At 38.4% G+C, this 24,695-nt stretch overlaps 1 protein-coding gene across 1 annotated transcript in view; it reads left to right on the plus strand.

Annotated features, from left to right (window-relative positions):
• The window catches only part of GK (glycerol kinase), a gene marked incomplete at both ends in the record, with an annotated part of 64,380 nt that overhangs the window by 30,865 nt on the left and 8,820 nt on the right, over positions 1-24,695 (plus strand). The window contains 8 exons of the mRNA XM_079727894.1: positions 571-708; positions 2,767-2,876; positions 4,887-4,953; positions 6,074-6,091; positions 7,779-7,814; positions 8,185-8,252; positions 12,573-12,615; positions 13,093-13,173. Of these exons, the coding sequence (XP_079584020.1) occupies positions 571-708; positions 2,767-2,876; positions 4,887-4,953; positions 6,074-6,091; positions 7,779-7,814; positions 8,185-8,252; positions 12,573-12,615; positions 13,093-13,173 (561 nt within the window). The remainder of the gene's footprint in view (positions 1-570; positions 709-2,766; positions 2,877-4,886; positions 4,954-6,073; positions 6,092-7,778; positions 7,815-8,184; positions 8,253-12,572; positions 12,616-13,092; positions 13,174-24,695) is intronic.

Genomic DNA, 24,695 nt, shown 5'->3' on the forward strand with positions numbered 1-24,695 from the left:
GCTTTGTGTTGCTTTAATCTGGCGTGTCTTTGAGCTCTACTTTATTCTCCACCAATTTTATGTTATTTGAATATGTGTGTTGAAAATGTATTAGATTTTTTACACACATAAATATATTGTTAAGGCTTATATGTTTTAAAACAATCTTCTGGTTGTGGTCATTAGTTTATGAATTGACATTCTCTCTGATTTTCAATAGTTTAAATATCACTTTCATGGAATATAAAATAAAAAGCAGAGTTTTGGGCTAGCTTCTGAATGTAATCCTAACTCATCACAAAAGTTAACATCTATGTCTTAACTATCTAGATTTCAGGGCATGTGTCATTTAATTTTCTCTTTACCTTGCTACGTGGATGCTCTTTGAACTGCAAACATACCACTCTGATCTTTGTTCATGAACATGCTTTCCTGTGCCATGAGATAGGAAAAGTATTTTTATCCATAATACTGTAGCATTGCCTTTAGGGCCACTGAATATTTTGTGATTTATTGAGTTTTTTGATTTGGTGTTTTATTTTAAGCTGTTATGAATTTAATTTCCTGGCTGAATTTCATAACTGTTTTTAGTCCAAGACAGGCCTTCCACTTAGCACTTATTTCAGTGCAGTGAAACTTCGTTGGCTCCTTGACAATGTGAGAAAAGTTCAAAAGGCAGTTGAAGAAGATAGAGCTCTTTTTGGGACCGTTGATTCATGGCTTATTTGGGTATGTTTAAATATCGTGTGTGTGGAGAAAATTTTAAAACTGCCTATCTTTTTTCTACAAAGAGTTTCAAACGTTTTAGTTTGCAGCATCATTAAGAAAAGCCATTCAAGAAACAGCAGAACAGTTCAGACTCCATTTGAGAGGCATTTTTGCCTGCTTCTTCTTGATTTTTTCTTGTCTTATTTCAGCAAAAATGGAGGATGATTACCAAAACCACATCTCATGTCTATTACCTTTAGAATAACTAATTTAGGTAATTAGCAATCAGTAAATTTAAGTAGCCTTTATCTGCTGCCTATCCTACAGTCCCTTGCTATGTGCAGGGGCTTGGTTCTAGGACCTGCCGTGGATAGTTAGCTGTCTGTATCTGCGGATCATGTAGTACTGTATTATTTATTTTTAAAATCCACGTATAAGTGCACCTGCACAATTCAAATCTGTGTTGCTCAAGGGTCAACTGTACTTCTTTTCCACTAGCCATTTCTTAGAAGAAATTTATTTATTTATTCTATTTTCTACTATTTAACATGATAAAACACCTAGGCTACGTTTGAACATTTGCTTTCAACATCACACAGCTGACTTTTACTTAAGTCACAATATGAAAAATCATAGTGGAAATTTCTGATATATAACCTTTTTGCCTAAGCTGAACATGGATGAGTAGAAACAAACATTTCCCAGATATCTCTATATCTTAAAAGTACATGTTCGTTCTCTTCGTTCTCTCTCCTCTCTCTCTGTCTCTCTGCTTCTCTCTGTCTTTCTCTGTTATTTTTATTAAGGGCATTTTCAAATACACCCAAAAAGCGGAGGGAATAGTGTCATGAACCTCCAGAACAATGAGTCAGCTACAATAATCAGCTGTGGCCAAACTTGTTTCAACTCTACTCACTCTTTATAATATAATTTAAAGCAAATGCCAGACATATAATTTCATTTGTAAACACTTCTCTAAGTATGTGATTATCTTTTCCAACATTCAGGGGAGCTTCAAGGGAACACTGCCCCTATTCTCACTTGCCAGATCCACAGAGCAGATCTTTCAAACCCTCTATCAGGAAGTAACGCCTTCTCCAGCCCTCCCTGTGCTTGGCCAGGGCATGCTGTGCATTGTGCTCATGGCCAGCAGTTTTCATACGTGTCGGTCACAGTTGAAATAATTCTGACAGTAATTCTCACAATTGCCTGGAGCCAGACTAAGACAAGATGTGGAACTGTGAGCTGCCGTTTCTCCACTTTTGTTCCTTTCTTACTTCTCATTGCTTCTACATAAAAGGAAGCAGAAGCAGTTCAGGTACAAGGGTATTAACATTAGAGAGTTTAAAACTCTGCTTTCAGGATATGTGCTTGGGTCACTGCAGGCACAGCCCAATGAGAATTGTTATTCCAAAACATGGACGTGCACGCACATGCGCACACACACACACACATGCACACGCAACAAGAACAACAACAGCAACACAGGGTTCAGTAAGATCCTAAGAGGCAGGCATTTCAATGTATTTTACTTTGCCAAATTTAATAAAGACTGTATCTTCCAAAGATAAGAGGATGAAAACAAAAACTGAATTTTTTCTTTAACCATCAATTAGCTAGAACTGCTGTCCAGTATGGTAGCCACTTCGCCACATATGGCTATTGAGCACTTGAAATGTGGCGGATCTGAATTGAGATGTGCATGAGTGTAAAATATACACTGTATTTCAAAGAGTTAGTACAAAAAATAGAAGGTAAAATGTCTCAGTACTAATTTTTTATATTGAAAGGATATTTTGGATACATTGGATTAAATAAAGTATATAGTATTATTAATTTCACCTGCTTCTTTATATTTTTTAAATGTAGCTACTAGAAAATATTCAAGTACATATGTGGCTCAGTATGGTTCAATTACATTATATTTCTATTGGACACTGCTGAAAACTGAAAAATTAAGTAATTGAAATGTTCCATTCTCCTGCCTTATGTGCTCTGCAACTGATTATGGCTCTTGACAAAGTGTAAATTAAATTGCAAATAAGTACAGATTTAACATGTCCTTTTCATTCTGTCCAGAGCTTGACAGGAGGAGCCAGTGGAGGTGTCCATTGTACAGATGTAACAAATGCAAGCAGGACGATGCTTTTCAACATCCATTCTTTGGAATGGGATAAAGAGCTCTGCGAGTGAGTTGTGTTTTGCCCTAAGAATAGTTTTCCAAGTTTGTTGCCTATTTATAACCTAAATCTTACTATTTTCAGATGTCAGTGGAGCACCAAACTTTAACTGTTGATATTTCAACTACAATATACAAGTCTATGTTGTATATTCTTTTAAAACAGACTATTTTTTTTTTTTTGCGGTACATGGGCCTCTTACTGTTGTGGCCTCTTCCGTTGCGGAGCACAGGCTCCGGACACGCAGGCTCAGCAGCCATGGCTCACGGGCCTAGCCACTCCGCGGCATGTAGGATCTTCCCAGACCAGGGCATGAACCCGTGTCCCCTGCATCGGCAGGCAGACTCTCAACCACTGCGCCACCAGGGAAGCCCCAGACTATTATTTTTTTTGGTAACATCTTTATTGCAGTATAATTGCTTTACAATGGTGTGTTAGTTTCTGCTTTATAACAAAGTGAATCAGTTATACATATACATATGCTCCCATATCTCTTCCCTCTTGTGTCTCCCTCCCTCCCACCCTCCCTATTCCACACCTCCAGGTGGTCACAAACCACCTAGCTGATCTCCCTGTGCTATGTGGCTGCTTCCCACTAGCTATCTATTTTACGTTTGGTAGTGTATATATGTCCATGCCATTCTCTCACTTTGTCACAGCTTACCCTTCCCCCTCCCCATATCCTCAAGTCCATTCTCTAGTAGGTCTGTGTCTTTATTCCCATCTTACCCCTAGGTTCTTCATGGCCATTTTTTGTTTGTTTGTTTGTTTTCTTAGATTCCATATATATATGTTAGCATACGGTATTTGTTTTTCTCTTTCTGACTTACTTCACTCTGTATGACAGACTCTAGGTCCATCCACCTCACTACAAATAACTCAATTTCATTTCTTTTTATGGCTGAGTAATATTCCATTGTATATATGTGCCACATCTTCTTTATCCATTCATCCGATGATGGACACTTAGGTTGCTTCTATCTCCTGGCTATTGTAAATAGAGCTGCAATGAACATTGTGGTGCATGGCTCTTTGAATTATGGTTTTCTCAGGGTATATGCCTAGTAGTGGGATTGCTGGGTCGTATGGTAGTTCTATTTGTAGTTTTCAAGGAACCTCCATACTGTTCTCCATAGTGGCTGTATCAATTTACATTCCCACCAGCAGTGCAAGAGCGTTCCCTTTTCTCCACACCCTCTCCAGCATTTATTGTTTCTAGATTTTTTGATGATGGCCATTCTGACCTGTGTGAGATGATATCTCATTGTAGTTTTGATTTGCATTTCTCTAATGATTAATGATGTTGAGCGTTCTTTCATGTGTTTGTTGGCAATCTGTATATCTTCTTTGGAGAAATGTCTGTTTAGGTCTTCTGCCCATTTTTGGATTGGGCTGTTTGTTTTTTTGATATTGAGCTGCATGAGCTGCTCGTAAATTTTGGTGATTAATCCTTTGTCCGTTGTTTCATTTGCAAATATTTTCTCCCATTCTGAGGGTTGTCTTTTCGTCTTGTTTATGGTTTCCTCTGCTGTGCAAAAGCTTTGAAGTTTCATTAGGTCCCATTTGTTTATTTTTGTTTTTATTTCCATTTCTCTAGGAGGTGAGTCTAAAAGGATCTTGCTGTGATTTATGTCATAGAGTGTTCTGCGTATGTTTTCCTCTAAGAGTTTGATAGTTTGATAGTGTCTGGCCTTACATTTAGGTCTTTAATCCATTTTATTGCATATATAATAAATAGGCCAAATTAAGTAATTGTCTTGCTTATTTTTCAAGGAAAATTAGGTTCCTCTATAAAAGTACTTTGGTTTTTGTGTGCTTTTTATTTTGTATTGATTTGTTTGTATAAAGTTAGAGTGTTAAATACCCAAGCATACTGCTGGCTTATTTATTTGTTACTATTTAATTGTACACTAAAATACATTCATTTTTAATTGTTGTTTACATGCCTTTAAATTCATATAAATGTTTCTAGATGTTTATTTAAAATAGGTTTATATACCCAATCTTATTGTTTTTTAGATTTTTTGAAATTCCAATGAAAATTCTTCCAAATGTCCGGAGTTCTTCTGAGATCTATGGCCTAATGGTAAAAATAATAATAATAATAAGAATAATAATTTTTATCTTAAAAAAGGCTTTACTATTCAGAATTCAAAAGTCAATTGCGTTACGTTTTATATTTTGAGACCTGTACATTTTGTGAATGTTGACAGTATGTAAAATAAGAATTTAGTATTGTTTAAATAGTTTTATAACTTAAAATTCTTGAGTCCTTCTTACCAGTTTATATTTTATATAAACTTTATATAAAACTATATAAAATCTTTATCTATTATAAACTTTATTTTCTTTTCTTTGAGTATTTTAAAGTATTATTGAGATAAACTAACTACAGAGGGTGGTAACGGAATGTTACCAGTTTATTCTTTTAATCCAAATAACTGTTTAGTAGTTGTGATGCCTGCTTTTAATTTATGGGAAGGTCTCTTCACATGTTAGTGGTGTTCTTTTTCCTGTTGAATCTCCTTTAATGGCCAAACCACGTCTCATATTAGATTCTTTGTCAGCCTGAGCAAAACTTTAGCAAAGAAACTGAAAGCAAAGAGCTGTTCTGATTTGTGATTGCTGATTAAACTGGTTTTCATCATGGACATTTTTACTGTTGCTTTCATTGAAACCCACAGAAAAAGTAGGCTAAGCAAAAAGTACACTTAGCATTACTGAGTATCTCTGATTACACATCAGGGATGAAAACCTGTAGGAGCATTTGAACTGGTGTTTAAGCTCAAAAAAACTAGAATTTATGGTAAAGATTAAGAAAAGTCTTAGATTAATTGCCAAAAAATAATGTTTTGACATTTCATGAAAAACATTAGAAACTCTACTTATAGACTTAATAATAATAGAGTCGAACACTCAGTGTTCTGGATGAAGCTTAAGCAAGAATCCTTAAATGTTTCATTTATAATAAAGCCCTTTAAGGCAAAATGGAATTTTCTAAGGGAAGCATAGTCGTTGCTTATCTACAATTTAAAAGTGCTTTGATAATTTCATAGCTACCTATACACTGACTTGGGTCAGAGAAAAAACATTTTTCTTGAGAAACGGTTTCAGAGGATGGTTAAAAAAACATTTAACTGGCCTAGTTTTCTCTTGCATTTAAAATATTATGCTTCTGTCCCCCTCTCTCCCCTTGCTGACTATAGAAAATCTCTCATAGTCTGGTGAGTAGGTTGCCCACCAATTATGCTACCCATTCATTTGGAAAAGATACAGTGCATTTCCATTTAGTTTTAGATAAGCAGAAGTCCATTTACTAAGTAGATTAATCTAGAACCTTCCATGACCCTCCAAATTATTATAAGCTCTAGTCAAGCTTTAGGTATTTTTAAAATGTAACGTTATTTATTTTTAAGTCTTCCATAAGGCTGAGGAAGACTAGGGTAGTTTTCTGGAATGAGAAATTCTGATGGTCCCTGTTACAAAGTACAGTTGTGATGTGCTTTGGGCTTTAGCACAATAGGGAAAGTAGGTGTAGTTTTTAGATGTCCTAAACATCTATCTTAAATGATATCTTGCCCAACCTTTCAGACCAGTTAGTTGGAAATGCACTGTCACTTTTTCTGCATGCTTCACCAGAGGATATTCCCAGGAATCCTCCGGAGACCCCCCTCCCTGTGAAGAAAAAAGAGCGCTTTCCGTGCCTGACTGCACATAGTAGATTCTGCTGGTAGTTTGATAATAACTTCAATAGTATAAGCAAAGACTTGTTTCAGTATTTAAATACATTAAGATATCTAGTCTGTAGGTTTCCTGATTCACTTTCAGCCCTTCACTTATTATCCAGGTTCAGATTTTCTAAGAATTTATACAGTAAATAAAAGACAGGTCTTGGATTAACCCCAAAGCATGAAAGAAGTAAAATGTTATCCACTAGCTAGAGGGTATTTTTTATTTTGTAAAGAGTTTCCACACATATGCTATTATTTCCTTATCATAGCCATGTGAGGTGGCTTCTGTTCTTACCCTCGCTGTCACAGATAGGGAACCTGAAGCTCCCAGAGGCCAGGAGACGGGCTTACAAATGGCAGACTGAGGGGTCGGGCAAAAGCTTTAGTTTGGTGCTCTTCTAATACATCACAGGTACTTCAGGGATCATATTCCTTTCCCCTAATTCCTTAATATCAGTACAAATTGCTTTGTATTCGTGTAAGTTGTTTGGGTTTTTTTTCACAATTAAGTTTGGTAAAGTCCACAGTCACTTAAATCTCATTTTTTCCCCTAGAATGCTGGCAATACTTGATCAAAGTCAAAACCACTATTCATGGCATAAATTAGCTCTTGCTTATCAAAACTTGAAGAATGATGTTGGCTATGAACAAATAATACCCAATACCTGAACCCTCTCTTGTTTCTTACTTATCTTCAGAGCAGTTTGGGTAGGAAGAACCGTTGGTAAAATACAGCCTTTCAAAACAAACATGTTCCATGCTGGTTTAATAGCTATTTATATGTTCATTTTAAAGGATGTGTTAGTCTTTTCTTAGTAACAACAATAATAGCAAAGAGCTAATGGCCTTTGGCATGCATATAAGCCCAGGCCCATTTTGTAGATAAATAAATTGAGGCATAGAGAAGTTTCAGTGGCCTGCTCAGTGACTAACTAACTAACCAGGAGTAGAACCTGCGTCTCCTGACTGTCAGTCCAGTGTTTCACGTCCATGTCTCTTCTTGTCATTCTAGGAATATTTCTAGTATCTCTCTCTGAACCACTCATGTAGTTGAAACACTTGCTTTGTCTTGTCTGCCCACATGCTCTGACATGTTGCTATTCGTGTTCATTCCTGTTGCAGTTACGTTAGTAGAGCCAAATTTGTGATTATTCATAATCCTTTTTTTAAATTTTATTAGAAAGCTGGGGCCTTGGAAGGTGTACCAATATCTGGGGTAAGTTTCATCACCAAACATCTCCCTGCTACCCGCCCCCTTCCATGTTATGGCTTTCCTTAATCAATCTTCCTCCTTCCTTAACTATGGAAAATAAGTAAGAGCAGCAGAATTGGCTAATTCTTGTTTCACTGTGACACAGTGTAGGCTATTGAGAATTTTTTCTGAATAAATTAATTCTAACTCTCCCTTCCTGTACCTGTTTGCAGTGTTAACACATGGGAAAATGGCCAAATGGAGGCAATGCAAAGAACATAAGACAGTTCATTCCTTCGTAAATAAAGGGGAAAATAAATCTTACGGCTCCCCTAGAAAGGAAATGAACAATATTGTCTTAGTCAGTGTTCTTTATTGTCATGTATACTTTCAGTGTTTGGGGGACCAATCTGCTGCATTGGTGGGACAAATGTGCTTCCAGGATGGACAAGCCAAAAACACGTGAGTTTTAAGAAACAGACCTGAAAACCAATGGTATTTTGTTTGTTTTTCCCTTTGGTGTTTTGAATGAGGAAATGCTTTTGAAGTTCATCCAGGCTGAAAATTAATAGCTTAAGAGTTCCAGTACAGATATATACACTTTTCGCCATTTGTTTTTCTTCATCTCCTTCACATAGAATTCACTATACCATATGTAAACAAACTGATGAGGCTTGTGAAAACCTTAACGTATAAAATTCAGTACCTTTTCCATCCAGAAACTAAATGTTGGTTTAAAGTATTCTTGCCTCGGGACTTCCCTAGCGGTCCAGCGGTTAAGACTCTGAGCTTCCACTTCCAATTTTCAACATGGTGTTCCTGCCCTAGACTTTCTCACTAATTATAAAGTCATATTTTTGTGGGATTTTCAATGTTATTTCCCTGGCACTGTGCTTTCTCCCCGTCATCTGGAGTTTCTCCTTCGACAAGAAGCAGAAGGAATGGCGGAAGCAGAGATTTGGTGCATTTTTCTCCTAATCTCATCTTCTTACTACTCATACGTGCAGTCCGTAACAAGCCCCATATTTAAGAATGATAAGATTTCTCCGACTTTAGGCTGGGAAAGATTCTCAGAGAGGTTAAGCTAGTAAGTGAGAGCAGCAGTCTTTGCACCCAGATCCAGCTGATTCAATTCAGCCGGGGTACTTTACCTCTGTACTTTACTGTCCTCCCTGTGGAAAAGAGTTCCATAGACCTGACAGGAGACTATCTACGTTTAAGTGTTTTTTTCTTGAGGATTTTCTAATTCTCTCATTAATGTTAACTTCAGTGGTTACGTTCTTCTTTTGTCAATAATGGAATGTCTTTACGTTTTAGATTAAGTGTTCTTGTACTCTAGTAGGGTCAGAAGTCCTCATGCAAAAGTGTGACATCATTTGTGTGAGAGTTTTTTGGGGAGGGAAGATGGGAAAATTCTTTGCAGGTCATGATATCCTGAGGTTACCATCAAAGAGTGTTTGAGTCAGCGTGCATCTGGAAACATATTCTTTGAATTCTGGGTCGCAGGTAGCTGAGTCAGGAGTCAGAGAAACGACAGAAGTGGTAGAAAAGTAAGCTGTCCCCTCCGCCCCCTTCTTTTGTCCTCTGCCAGCCACCCTAATGCTAGTAAATCAGATGCTATCTCTCTTTGTCAAGTACCTAACACTACAGAGCACATGGGAGGCACCCAATAAAGTTGCCAGATTTTCCCTCTCTTTATACTCCCCTCCCCCTTAAGCATTATCAGCCAAGTCCTGAAATGATGAATTTAAGTTAGGGAGGGCTTGCTGAGTACCTCTGCAGCCATTGCAGGTTGGCAGAGGGGAATAATAGCAAATTGTAAGATCTTTGGGCTCATGTTTCTCTTCCTGAGGGGAAAGAACACAAATATACAGTTCATCATATTATAAATCAGAACTTATGTGCCATAAAAAACTTGGAAGTACTGCTGTTGGGTTTCAAAGGGAGGGGAGAAAAATCACAAAAGATTGTTAGTAATGAGATGTTTTGAAGACTGAGCAATATTGGTGAATGCATGGAACACTGAACCAAGATGCAAACGGGGAAATGGAAGACATTATTTAGAGAATGTGGAGAACATTTGGGTAGGGAAGTGGTTGTGGGAAAATAAGGCTAGGGTAGCGGTGTGAAACCCTAAACTTCAGACTGAGGATTTTTTTCTTGAAGGCAGTGGGACACTTCTGAAGGTTTGTGGGCTGCTGTTCAGAGATGACTGGAGCTGTTCATTAATGATATGGCAGTCCTGGGTTAAAGTGGGGAGAGACTAGAGGCAAAGAGGACATGGAGGAGGCCACCATGGCATCTCAGTAACAAGGACAAGGACTAAGAAGGATGAGGACTGAGGGAGGCGTGGGTGGATGTCCATGGCGCTACACAGGGACAAGAGACAGGAAACAGGTATGGAGTCTAGTCCCCTGGGCCCAGTGGTTAGATTTAGCCAAAGTAGGGAATGGGTCCAAGTAGAAGAATTTCTGTTTGGGACACGTTGGCAGTACTGGTAGACTGTACATTACACACATACGGTAATAGGGAATGAACTTAGTATAAAAGTAAGGGATTTTGAGTTGTCCATATTTAGAGGTGATTTTTGAAGCGATAAGAATAGATAAATTACCATGAAAAAGTATATAGGTAGAGGAGATATTTAGAAGAAGGAAGAGATGAAGGGATGTAGAAGTCAGACAAATAGAATGTAGTTAGTCATTAAAGTGGAGATCCAGTGTAGAGCTGTTTAAGAGAGGGGCTTGGTCAGCAGTGCAAAATAGTACAAATAGGTCATGGAGGCTGAGAATGAGAACAGACCGTTGTACATAGAAATCAGGTCTTCAGTGGTGACCTCCAAGAATGAAGTTTTAGTACAATGCTCAAGATGGAAGCCAGGTTGCAAGTGGTCAAAAGAGATGCGGGTAGGTAGAGAATAGAGACAGCAAGGCAGAATGTGCTTTGCAAAAAGGCAACTATTCTGGAACGGGAAGTGAAGTACGTAGTTCGTTAGGTTAACAGGATCATGCCAAGTTTGGGGAATTTTGTTTGTGTTTTTAAGTTACATTTGTGTTTTAAGTGCTTCCTCTCCCCAGAGGCCCTAAGTGTAATAAAGGAGTCCTTCTGCCTCTTTCACAGCTTCGGCCAGGGCCACTCACGCTCCCCCTGTGTGCCATCTTTGTTTGGCCCACTTCTCCGTGGAGAATAGCAAACAACCTTTACCTTTCCAGAGCTTAGAAAAGTCAGACGTCTTTCTGGGATGTTTGAGGTAGGATTGGTAGACCATATAAATGCTGAAAACCCCATATAGGTTTGATGACTGGGAAGAAAAAAATAGTAAAATTTAAGAGGAAAATAATTGCCTGTACACTGTTTTGAAAGCTGTGGCCTAAATGTAGCAAGGAGGTCTCTTCATATATTGATAATACTCATTAATTACTTATCAAGTATATACAAACTTAAGAATTCACTTTTATTAAGTACCTTAGGCCTCTGCGTCAGTTTCATACTTTAAGACTCGTGCACTACCATTCAGTATACAGAGTGTTTATATGGGACTAAATCAGTACAGATTTCTCCTTTAAATAGTGTGGAACAGAAAATTAACTTCCATTTTTACGAATATTTATTAAAGGAGATCGACTTAAAATATATAGCTTTTTCAGCGTCACAGAAGTAAAAAGGCGTAGCGATTTATGTCTTTGAATTCGTAAATATATTATTACCCGTACCTAGTGTTATTTGACTCGTGTCTTTGAAAACTTAGATATTCATGAATCCCATGCAGGCCGACAATCAAGCAGAAGAGATAGACAGTCTTGGGCTAATTCTTATTCACAACAGTGGTGCCTGGAAAAATGTTTATCAGAAAAAATTGCCCTGGCTTTCTATTTGCTTCACAAGACAAACGCAGCTGGTGGGGTCTGTTGGCTTAGCACTGACTGGTAGCAGCATCTGCTGAGATCCCGCTGCCCATCCCTAGGCAAAGCCTGTGGGGAGGGAATCCCAAACAGGGCAGGACAGCTGTGGAGAGCCAAGGATGATAGTCACAGCCAACTGATTTGAAAACTGTTGCCATGTGACCCTTACTGATATCAGTTTGGGCTGCTTATCTGCCTGGCACAAGTCAAAACCACTCACTCATGTCCAAGCGCCAGATTTGTTGCAGAGTCCAAAGCTTTTGCTGATAAGGCTGTCACAAAATAAATTCAGTTCTTCCACGGCAGCTGTGTTACGTGGCTATGACTCTGCCACCAGTGTTAGAACGCCCTGTCCTGCGCAGAGAATGGGGAAAGTAGACCAGCACTAGCTTTTCCCTCTGGGCCCCTCCTTTTCCCAAAGTCCACCTACACTTTCCTGTACCCTGGACCTACCCCCTCTCCATGCCAGAAGTTTATGACTCTGCTAATGATGGAGCTAGGCTGGCCCGCCCCACTGCTGAATGCCTGTTAGTCATGATGCTTCACTCCATGGGGATTAGTAGCAATGTAAGTGTGACAGAATTTAGGATTTATTGTAACTCAGTGCTATTTTATAAACATGGCCCTGGGCCATGACTAAGTGCCAAATACTATACTTGCATTTTTCCATTAGGATTGCACTAAGTACATTTTCTTCTAGACTGTCCTTTAAAACATTATTCCAAAGAGTCTGTGATGTTTGTTAGCTTTTAGAACTTTTCTAAAACTTTAATATAAATTACTTTTATTGTTCTAAGTTAAATGTTAGTTTTGTATTATTAATGTTTCATCATTTACTTTTAATAAAATTGTCCTACTGTTCATTTTCCCCCAACTATAGGTATGGAACAGGCTGTTTCTTACTATGTAATACAGGCCGTAAGGTTGGTTTTTTTCAAATTAAAAGATTAGTGAAAGTCTTCTTTAACTTCATATAAATAATACTTGAGCATAATTTGCTATTAAGTTACTTTTGAGTCAGGAGCTTTTATTTAATTTTTATCAGGGTTTAATTTAGAGCTCAGTAAAAATGATGAAAATCACTACATTTGAATGGTTCTTGTAAGAACCATTTTAGGTTCTTTGAATTTTACCTGTGTGTTTTTAATTGTGTTAGTGGGATATCTACACTAGGACCGTGTCAGATTCTTAATGCAAATCTAATTTGGAACGAGGGATAAACTTTTTGTACTGTTTAAGTGTACTGTTCTTAATACTGGTAATTTTGACTTTTAAGATCTGTTTTCTAAATTGTTATATTTATTGAATTATGTTGTAACTAGATCATTTTTGCTTTAAAAATATTCTAATGCTATCTTTTTGTTTTCCTGGCTAATGAAATCTTTTTCTCTTTCCTACAGTGTGTATTTTCTGAACATGGCCTTCTGACCACAGTGGCTTACAAACTCGGCAGAGACAAACCAGTGTATTATGCATTAGAAGTAAGTACATTTCATTCAGTATAGATAATGTGACAAACATTCAAAGCTAATGAAAACCACAGTGTTGTCTGTAAGAATGAGAAGCAACTCCTCATCTGTTACAATTTTATGACATTGCAACAATTCAGTCACATCTTTATTTTTATTATTTATTTATTTATTTTTGGCTGCATCGGGTCTCTGTTGCTGCACGCAGGCTTTCTCTGGTTGCAGCGAGTGGGGGGCTACTCTTTGTTGTGGTGCGCAGGCTTCTCATTGCGGTGGCTTCTCTTGTTGCGGAGCATGGGCTCTAGGCGCGCGGGCTTCAGTAGTTGTGGCACACGGGCTCAATAGTTGTGGTACATGGGCTCAGTAGTTGTGGTGCACGGGCTCAGTAGTTGTGGCACATGGGCTCAGTAGTTGTGGCGCATGGGCTTAGTTGCTCCGTGGTATGTAGGATCTTCCCGGACCAGGGATCAAACCCGTGTTCCCTGCACTGGCAGGTGAATTCTCAACCACTGAGCCACCAGGGAAGTCCCCAGTCACATCTTTAGGCTCCACTTCCAATTCTAGTTCTCTTGCTATTTCTAGTTACTTCCTAGAAATAGTGTTGAACCTCTCAAAGTCATCCATGAGGGTTGGAATGAACTTCTTCTAAACTCCTGTTAGTGTTATAATTTTGACCTCTTCCCATGAATCACAAATGTTCTTAATGGCATCTAGAATGGTGAATCCTTTCTAGTAGGTTTTCAGTGTACTTTGCCCAGAATAGATCCATCAAAGGAATCACTATCTTGGCAGCTCTAGCCATACAAGATGTATTCCTTAAACAATAAGACTTGAAATTCAAAATTACTCCTTGATCTATGGGCTACAGAATGTATGTTGCATTAGCAGGCAGGAAAACAACACGAGTCTCATTGTACATCTCCATCAGAGCTCTTGTGTGACCAGGTGCATTGTCAATGAGTGGTCATATTTTGGAGGGAATCCTCTTCTGAGCATTAGGTCTCCACAGAGGGTTTTAAATATTCAGTAAATCATGTTGTGAACAGATGTGCTGTCATCCAGGCTTTCTTGTTCCATTTATACAGCACAGGCAGAATAGATTTAGCAAAATTCATTCTTAAGGACCCTAGGATTTTCAGAATGGTAAATGAGCATTGGCTTCAACTTAAAGTCACCAGTTGCGTAGCCCCTAACAAGAGAGTCAGCCTGTCCTCTGAAGCTTTGAAGCCAGGCATTGACTTATTTTCTCTAGCTATGAAAGTTTCAGATATATCTTCTTCCAGTATAAGGCTGTTTCATCTACATTGAAAATCTGTTGTTTAGTGTGGCCCCCTTCATTAATGAAGGTGTCTTAGCTAGATCTTCTGAATTACTTCCTGTGGCCTCTACATCAGCACTTGCTGCTTTACCTTGTACTTTTACGTTACAGAGACAGTTTCTTTCCTTAAACTTCATGAACCAACCTCTGCTAGTTCCAATCATTTTTTTCTGAAGCTTCCTAACGTCTCTCAGCCTTCACAGAATTAAAGAGAGCTAGGGCCTTGCTCTGGATTAGGCTTTGGCTTAAGGGAATGTTGTAGCTGGTTTGATCTTCTATCCAGACCACTCAAACTTTCTCCATATCAGCAACAAGGCTATTTCACTTCTTTATCATTTGTGTGTGCACTGGAGTATCACTTTTAATTTACTTCAGGAACTTTTCCTTTGCATTCACAACTTGGCTAACCATTTGGGGCAAGAGGCCAAGCTTTCAGCCTAGCTCAGCTTTAGGTGTTCCTTCCTCACTAAATTTAATTATTTCTATCTAGCTTTTGATTTAAAGTGAGAGACATGCGACTTTTCCTTTCACTTGAACACTTAGAGGCCATTGCAGGGTTATTAATTGGCCTAATTTCGTTATTGTTCTGTCTCAGGGAATAGGGAGACCTGAGGAGAGGGAGAGAGATGGGGAACGGCCACTTGGTGGAACAGTCAGAACACACACATTTATCATTAAGTTCGCCGTCTTATATAGGCACAGTTTATGGCACCCCAAAACAATTACAATAGCAACACCAAAAATCACTGATCTCAGATCACCTTAAACAACTATAATAATAAAAGTTTGAAAAAATGCGAGAATTACCAAAATGTGCCACAAAAACACAAAGTAGTGAGCAAATGCTGTTAGAAAAATGGCACCAATAGACTTGCTCTGTGCAGGGTTACCACAAACCTTCAATTTGTAAAAAACACAGTACCTGTGAAGCACAATAAAATGACGTATCCCCACTGTGGGATTTGTGCCTCCGTGACTAGAAACACTGTTTCTGCTACTCTAGCCTGAGTGTTCATTAATTTAGTCTAATAACCTCATCATATCACTGGCTCCAGGAGCATATATTAAAATACCTAGCTGTTTTTCAAATGAATTATTATCAAGCCAAGTCGATGCCATTTTGTATTTGCACAGACGATCTTTTGTTAATCTAAATTGAGGTCTTTGTTTCTTCCTGTTAAATTTCAGGATAGTAATTTCAGCCTGTTCTGACACAATCTGAATGCTTTTTCGCTCTTCACACTGTTCCTCTTCCAGTTTTGTCTCATCTGGAGACTGGTAAGCTTTATGATTTCAGTTTTTTTGTTTTGTTTTGTTTTGCGATATGCGGGCCTCTCACTGTTGTGGCCTTTCCCGTTGAGGAGCACAGGCTCCAGACGCGCAGGCTCAGCGGCCATGGCTCACGGCCCCAGCCGCTCCGCGGCATGTAGGATCTTCCCAGACCAGGGCATGAACCCGTGTCCCCAGCATCGGCAGGCAGACTCTCAACCACTGCGCCACCAGGGAAGCCCCATGTGATTTCGTTTTGATTCATGTAATTTTTTTTTTTAGTTTCATAGAATTTTAAAGCAGAGAGGGGCAGTGGATTAGATGACAACAGGCTTTGCTACACCCTGCTATCCCCTTGTTTTATACATGAAGAAGACAAGTGAAATTGGAGTCATTTGGCCAAGGTAGCTTGACAACTAGTAAGTAGCCAATCCTTGGTGCAAATCCCAGTTATTGGGCATCAAAGTCTAGATGCCTAGGCTGCTCCACTGTGCCATCTCCTTCCTTGTAAATCTGAGTATTCAGGGCTCCAGTCTACCAAGTCCACTGTTCTTTTCACTGCATCTCCCATATGTCACACCCTTCTACTAACCTAGCAACTTGGCCACAACACACACACACTAGTATATTAACAGCAATAGATAGAATCTTTTTTCTTTTCCAAATTCTTTTCAGTTAACAAACATTTTGTAAAATTAAGAAAATCAAAAAAGAGTGCAGAGAATAAAGTTAGGTGGGTAAAACTTTTTCTCAGTGAATTCATGCAAATTCCACCTGGTCGCACTGCTTCCTTTTTGGGTTAAAGTGCTTACAAAGCAGATATTTAATACCCATTTCTTTCATTTGACAGATTGTTGTTAGGCTTGGCAATCTGAGGTATTCAAAAAGTAACTTTCTACCCTTTTTGAAAACAAACTATAACTACCCCCTCTTAGTTTTTAGTCTTCTTTCATTCTCCCTCTGCTGATTTGGAAGCAACATAACGCACTTCTCATTTTTTGTTGTTGTTTTGGGGTTTTTTGGTAGTACCTTCAAAATAATAACTATATCTTTTTCTAAGAGTGCTTATAATTGTTTAGTATTTTTAATAACCACCCAACCATGATGAGGACCTTGAATGCTTTACCCTTGCCACCTCCATCCATAATCATGTTATTGAGTTTAAAATTTTCATTTCCCCTTTTTCTTAAACATTCAATAATTCATACTGTTTTCAGTCAATCATAAATCATATCAATTGACATATTTTGTCAATTTCTGTGTCCAGTATCATTTCCTTGGTCCCATACCTTTTATACCGTCCCCCAACCCCCAGTTTTTTCTTGCTGAGGGATAGCCTTTCGTAGTTCATAGAGTCTGGTGTGGTGAGCCTATTCTTTTTTAGGTTTGTCTTTATTTTGCTCTCTCTCTGGGGTGGATATAAAACTCAGTTGCTTTACCTGCATCCCTTCTGGCCATTTTTTGATGCTGATGAGACCTTCGCTGTTCTGATTTAAAAGTGGTTCCTTTGTAGATAGATAATCTGGAAGTTTTAAACGTTATATCCTTATCATTGATGTTCCGTAGTTTTACTATGACGTGCCTGAGTTTGGATTTATTTTTACTTATTCTGTTAGGTACTTGGATACAAGTCTGTCTTCAGTTCTGGAACATTCTCAGCAATTATCTCTTCAAATATTGCTTCTCTACCATTACCTCCATCCTCTTCTGGAATTGCTATTGTACGGATATTGGAACCTTCCAACCCACCCTCCATGTCTCTTAACTGCCCTTTTATATATTTTTAATCTCTTTGTTTCTCTGTGCTGCATCCCTGGTGAGTTTCTCAGTATCTACCTTACATTTCCAAATTCTCTCTTTAAAACAAACAAAACAAAAATGTTTTAATTGTGAAATGTAACACATGTATAGAAAAAATGCATAAAACATCAATGTACAGCTTAACAAATTATTACAAAAAGAAGACCCATGTAACTTCACCCAGGTCAGGAAACAGAAAACTACCAGGAACCTTCTATGTGCCCCTCCCAATCACATCCTCTTCCCTTTCCCCTAAGTTAACCCTGCCCTGACTTTTATTATGATCACTTTCTTACTTTTCTTTACAATTCTAACGCTTAAATGTGTAACCCTAAACACGGAGGTTAGTTTTGCATGTTGTTAATACTTTATATATTAAAAATATAAGAGAGAGACTGAGTAATACAGTATGCAATCTTTGATCTGGCCTCTTTCACTCAACATTTTATTTGGGAGATTCATCTGTGTTGTTAAATACAGCTATTGTTCCATTCTTTTTCATTACCATGTGTAAATATCACCAGCAGTATATGGGAACACTACTTTGCCTAGTTTCTCTGTCTATTCTACAGTTTATCTCATCTATTACATTTTTAAATCTCACTCAGTAATTTCATTTCTAGAATCTTTAACTGGTTATTTTTCATGTCCACCTGATTTTATTTCTCTTTTCTTTTAATTTGTAATTCATGGGGTTTTTTTCATGGAAATCATACCTTAATCTACCTCTTTGTGTTTTGTTGTTGTTACTGTTTTGTTTTGTTGTTGTTTTTTCCTCTTTTTGGCGGTGCTGCGGACACGCAGTATCTTAGTTCCCCAACCAGGGATTGAACCCGTGCTCCCTGCGGTAGAAGTGCAGAGTCCTAACCACTGGATTGGAATGGATTCTATTCCAGATGTTATGTTTTGTTGACTGATGTCATTTTTTCCCCTTCCATACATTTTCATTAGAAGTGATGCTTGCAAGCTAGCATATGATATGCTGTAATGTCTAATTTATATAGTATATATACAAAGCATATATATTTTTTAATTTAATCAATTTTTACTAGAAGTATAATTGACTTACAATATTACATTAGTTTTAGGTGTGTAACATAGTGATTCAATATTTTTGTACATTACAAAATGATCACCACAGTAAGTCTAGTTAGCATCTGTCACCATACAAAATTATTACAGTATTACTGACTATATTCCCAATGCTGTATATTACATCCCCATGACTTGTTTACTTTATAACTGGAAGTTTGTACCTCTTAATCTCCCTCATCTATTTCACTCATTCTGCTACCTCCTTACCCCCTGGCAACCAGCATTTTGTTCTCTGTTTCTATGAGTCTATTTCTGTTTTATTATGTTTATTCATTTGTTTTATTTTTTAGATTCCACATGTAAGTGAAATCATGCTATATTTTCTTTCTCTGTCTGATTTATTTCACTTAGCACAATACCCTCCAAGTCCATCCATATTTTCACAAATGGCAAGATGTCATAATATTCCATTTTATATATATCATAAAGTTATCCATTTTATCCATCTATTAATAGATGCTTAGGTTGCTTTCATATCTTGGCTATCGTAAATAGTGCTGCAATGAATGTAGGGCTGCATATATCTTTTCTAACTAGTGTTTTTGTTTTCTTTGGAAAAATACCCAGAAGTGGATTTGCTGTATCGTATGGTAGCTCTACTTTTGATTTTTTGAGGAACCTCCACACTGCTCTCCACAGTGGCTGCACCAAGTTAACATTCCCACCAACAGTGTCCAAGAGTTCCCTTTTCTCCACACACTCGCCAACACTTGTTGTTTGTATTATTTTTGATAATAGCCATTATGACAGGTATGAAGAGATCTCATTGTGGTTATGATTTGCATTTCCCTGATGATTAGTGATGTTGAGCACCTTTTCATGTGTTTATTGACTAGCTATATGTCTTCTTTGGAAAACTGTCTACTGAGGTCCTCTGTCAGTTTTTTAATCAAATTGTTTGTTTGTTTTTGATGTTGAGTTATTTGAGTTCTTTGTATATTTTGTATATTAACCCCTTATGAGATACATGATTTGCAAATATCTTCTCCCATTCAGTGGGCTGCCTTTTCGTTTTGTTGACACCTTCCTTCACTGTGCAAAAGCTTTTTAGTTTATTTTCGCTTTTGTTTCCCTTGCCTGAGGAGACAGATTCAAAAAAGTATTGCTAAGACCCAAGGTCAGAGAGCATACTGCCTGTGTTTTCTTCTAAGAGTTTTATGGTTCCAGGTCTTACATTTAAGGTTTTAATCTATTTGGAGTTTATTTTTATATATGGTGTGAGAAAGTAGTCCAGTTTGATTCTCTTGCATGTAGCTGTTCTATTTTCCCGATACCATGGCTGATGTTTTAATAATAGATTTCTTCATGTATTTTGGAATTTTCCCTTCCAGACTCATTTTCCATTAAGCCAATAGCCCTAGTCAGCATGTAGACAATTGCTTGTTTTCCAGTACCCCTACACAAGCAGGAAAGCACTACCTAGCCCCTGGCTTCAGGCACTGACAGTCTTCCTGATCTTACACCAAGCACTTCGAATCTCTTTCCTCTGCAGGAGTCAGCTCCGGCCACCACTCCTGCTCCCTGACACACACAGAAAAATGACTCGCAATCCATCATGCCTGTGGCCTCAAATCCTGCTTAGCCGTGCATTTCTGTTTCTGTCCACATCGATGCTATTCTCTGTCTGAGTTAGCATGTGTTGATTTGGTTTTCTCTTTTTACGTTTTGCCTGTTATCCTCTGTTAGGGCCAGAAGTGATTTTTTTTTTTAAACAATGTAGTTTATTTATTTATTTATTTATGGCTGTGTTGGGTCTTTGTTGCTGTGCACGAGCTTCAGTAGTTGTGGCTCGCAGGCTCTGTAGTTGTGGCTCATGGGCTTAGTTGCTCCACGGCAGGCATGTGGGATCTTTCCGGACCAGGTCTCAAACCCGTGTCCCCTGCATTGGCAGGTGGATTCTTAACCACTGCGCCACCAGGGAAGCCCCAGGACAGGTGATTTTTAAAGTGCAAACTCATCCATCTCTGTTGATAGGGATGTTTACCTCTTTTTTATCACCAAGAATATTAACATCTCTGGGTTCTTACTTCATTATTAGTAAAAAAGGAATTGGGACACCTGATGCTTCAGGTGTTTTGAGACTTTAAACTCATATTAAACTGCTAAAATTTGTCCCACTCTTTTTTTAAAAAATAAACATTTATTTATTTATGGCTGCGCTGGGTCTTCATTGCTGCGTGCGGGCTTTCTCTAGTTGCGGCAAGCGGGGGCTACTCTTCGTTGTGGTGCATGGGCTGCTCATTGCAGTGGCTTCTCTTGTTGCTGGAGTACTGGCTCTAGGCATGCGGGCTTCAGTAGTTGTGGTGCGTGGGCTCAGTAGTTGTGGCTCGCGGGCTCTAGAACGCAGGCTCAGTAGTCACACGCACGGGCTTAGTTGCTCCGCGGCATGTGGGATCTTCCCGGACCAGGGCTCGAACCCGTGTCCCCTGCATCGGCAGGCAGAGTCTTAACCGCTGCGCCACCAGGGAAGCCCTGTCCCACTCTTAATAGTTGGAAAATTTTCTTAGTGGTGGAAGATACTGAAGCAAAATAGACCAAGGATTACCAAAATAGGACGAGTAGTTCTGCCTTCCCTCTGCCATCTGTGCACTATCTTCCCCAAACTGTGCTTTTCCCTACCTTGTTCATCTTCTTTTTCTAAATGTTATTTCACGAAACAAAATTCTTTTGGGGGCCTTTAATCTGATTATGAACTTGAGCTTACTTTGGATTTGAGACTTCCATGTTCTGTATTCTGTCACTAGGATATAAGTTCCCTGAGGTCAGAATATTAATCTGTCTTGTTCACCACTCTATCCCAGAGGCTGGCACATAGCAGACACTTAATAAATATTGTTTATATACCAAATCCTATGTTATGCCATTTTTGTCTATTTAAACGTGAACTTCAAAGAGGATTCCTTATATCCCCCCCCCACTGTTTTCTTTGAATGTCCTTTTTCTCCTCTCTTTGGTATGATTTGTGATTATAGTGTTAAGTTTTTGTTTTTGGAGTTTTCCATCCCTCTTCAGCCAGATATTCCACTTCAGGTATAAGTCTCATATATTAGTTAACTGTTGCTGCATAACAATATTACCACTGATGTAAGCGGCTTAAAACCATACCCATGTATTATCTTATAGTTTCCAGGGGTCAGGAGTCCAGGCAAAGCTTAGCTGGATCCTCTGCTCGGGGTCTCACCAGGCTGCAGTCAAGGTGTAGGCTGAGGCTACAGTCCCATCTGAGGCTCCATCTGCTTCTAGGTTCACTCAGATTATTGGCCAGATTTAGTTCCTTGTGGTTGTAGGACTGGGGGTTTCAGTTTCTTGCTAGCAGTCACCCAGAGGCTGCCCTTAGCTCCTAGAGGCCGCCTGAAGTTCCTTCCCATGTGAGGACTTAACACCAGCAAGGCAGGGAGAGAGTCCAGAAAACAGGTGTGATAATCTTATGCAACGTAATCACATGCACATCATCACATACGTCCCATCACCTTTGACATGTCCTGTTGGTTAGAAGCAAGTCATAGTCCCACCTCACTCAAAGGGAAAGGATCATGGAAGGCCATGAACAGCAGGAGGCGGGGATCATGGGGGCCTATAAACATTGTTTATGGACTTTTCTAAGGTACTTTCTTGGAAAGTGTACTTTCTGAGCAATAAGTGCTTTTATTTTTAATTCCCTAACTGGTTATCGAAGTATTAATGATGCAGATTACATTTCATGAATGCTTCCCCAATTCAACTCTGTGCTCCTGTTCTCTTTTCTTTGCAATTAAAAATGCTATAGAGTTAGATTTTGCATTTGTAATCATGCAGAAGTTAAGTACAATATAAGTTATATATGTAGTGTTACATATTACTGTAGCATACACAAAACTATGTTTACTGTGCCTAATGGTTGATTTTAAGCAATTTAAGGATAATCTTAATTTTACATAATTTTTCTCCACACTTACTGATTTTAACCATAACTGCATTGTAAGATACATCCTGCATCCTGAAATATCTACTTTATACAGATACTGTTCATGGCAGTGGCATTCATGTCAAGGAGCTTTTGAGGGAAAGTGTGTTTGCCTGCTATGACATTATATCAGATCTACTTGATTATTTTTAATCTAGTCTTCGCATAGCCTGTTCCTTAGCCTTTTAGTTTGCAGGCTATGTGTCTAGTTTTCGAGTAATTTATTTCTCTTGTCCGGTTATCATAGAACTTCTTCTTTTTACCCTCTCATTTCTATTATGTTTTTCTTAGAGAACCACTATTAGGTTTGTGTGCAGCTTTCCCAGTGGATCGTGACTTAGAATAAGGGTTGATTCATATTTATAGTTGGTGAGCTGAAGTATTGAATGTTTATATTTATGATATAATTGACAGTAACTTATTTGATAGCAAGTAGACAGTCACCTTCTATCTATCATTTTAGGTTTCCATTCCTGTACTCTTTTTTTCTGCCCATCTTCAAAGCATTATACCATCTTCCACTTTATCTCCTGCCTCTGGATTCAGAAGACTACATCTCTTGTGAATTTGGAGATTTCTCTTATTTTTATTAATTTTTAAAAAGCTATACCAAGTATTATATCCTGATACCAAAATTATGTACTTCTTTCAGATAAGTGTTTTTTATATTGAACCTACTTCTTCGTTCAGTAACAGAACACTCCTGTGTACTCCTGATGACCAAATTTAGAATAATTTTCTTCTGGAGCCTTGACAGTGGCTTTGAATTTTTTTTCTATTGTTTTAATCTAAAATAATGCCCTCTGGTCCTCAACCAGTTACCTTTAATGAAAACCTTGATTTTCCTTTTACTGCAACCACATTGCTTCCTCTCAAAAAAAATTGAGCATGTAAACATCCTGCCCTTTTCAGTGGAAATGAGGTACATCGGCATTTGATTTCCCAAAATATAAAGTTCCACTAGCTGGTAGCTGCAAGACCACTCCACTAGACTTCTAGCTCAGTGGCTTTTTAAAATTCATTACTTACTCACCTAAAACTATTGGAAATATACACATTTCGTGGTTAGATGCCATGTAGGACCAATGTCTTTTTTTTTTTTTTTTTTTTTTTGCGGTACGCGGGCCTCTCACTGTTGTGGCCTCTCCCGTTGCGGAGCACAGGCTCCGGACGCGCAGGCTCAGCGGCCATGGCTCACGGGCCTAGCCGCTCCGCGGCATGTGGGATCTTCCCGGACCGGGGCATGAACCCGTGTCCCCTGCATCGGCAGGCGGACTCTCAACCACTGCGCCACCAGGGAAGCCCCGGACCAGTGTCTTTTTGAGAGTATAGAACATCTGTTTTTCCATTTAGATCTAGAACTGTGCTGTCCAATATGGTAGCCACTAGCCACACCTGACTACTGAGCACTTGAAATGTGGCTAGTCCAAATTGAGATGTGCCGTAAGCATAAATGATATACCTGACATCAAAGACTTAGTGAAATATATACAAATAAAAGATCTCAAGTTTTATATTGATTACATGTTGCAATGATAATATTTTTAATATATTGGGTTAAGCAAAATATATTATGATTAATCTAACCTTTTTAAATATGATAACTAGAAAATTTAAATTACATGTGTGGCTCACATTATATTTCTATTAAACATTAGCACTGTTCTAGAAAATCTTATATATTTTCTAGCCTTTGGCAGCTACTATCTCTGAATTGTTCGCTTCCAAAGGATGTGTGAGAGTTGAACTATTGTCTCCAAAAGCAAACAATTTACTTAGTTCTCCTTGATGGTCCCACGCTGTACCTAAATATATAATATATCAAAATTAGGAAGTGTATTAAGAACTTTCTTTTTTGGGGTGGGAGAAACATTGGATTAGAGTCCCTTGTCAGGTGTTTGCTGAATTGTCTTTGTCCCATTTTTAAAGTCTGGTTATATTTGCACAGGGATGTCAAATCTGTTCCTCAAATAATTTTTTATAGCTGAAAATTCACTGTATAGAAAGAGCAACTGCAATGTTTTGCCAGCTTTGCAGTAGCATTTAGTGACCTGTTCTCATAGCAGCTATGAATGATAGGATGTATCAACATGTTCAGCATCTAGTTTG

The sequence above is a fragment of the Hyperoodon ampullatus genome (genome assembly GCF_949752795.1).
Source record: "Hyperoodon ampullatus genome assembly, chromosome: X".
Lineage (NCBI taxonomy): Eukaryota > Metazoa > Chordata > Mammalia > Artiodactyla > Ziphiidae > Hyperoodon > Hyperoodon ampullatus.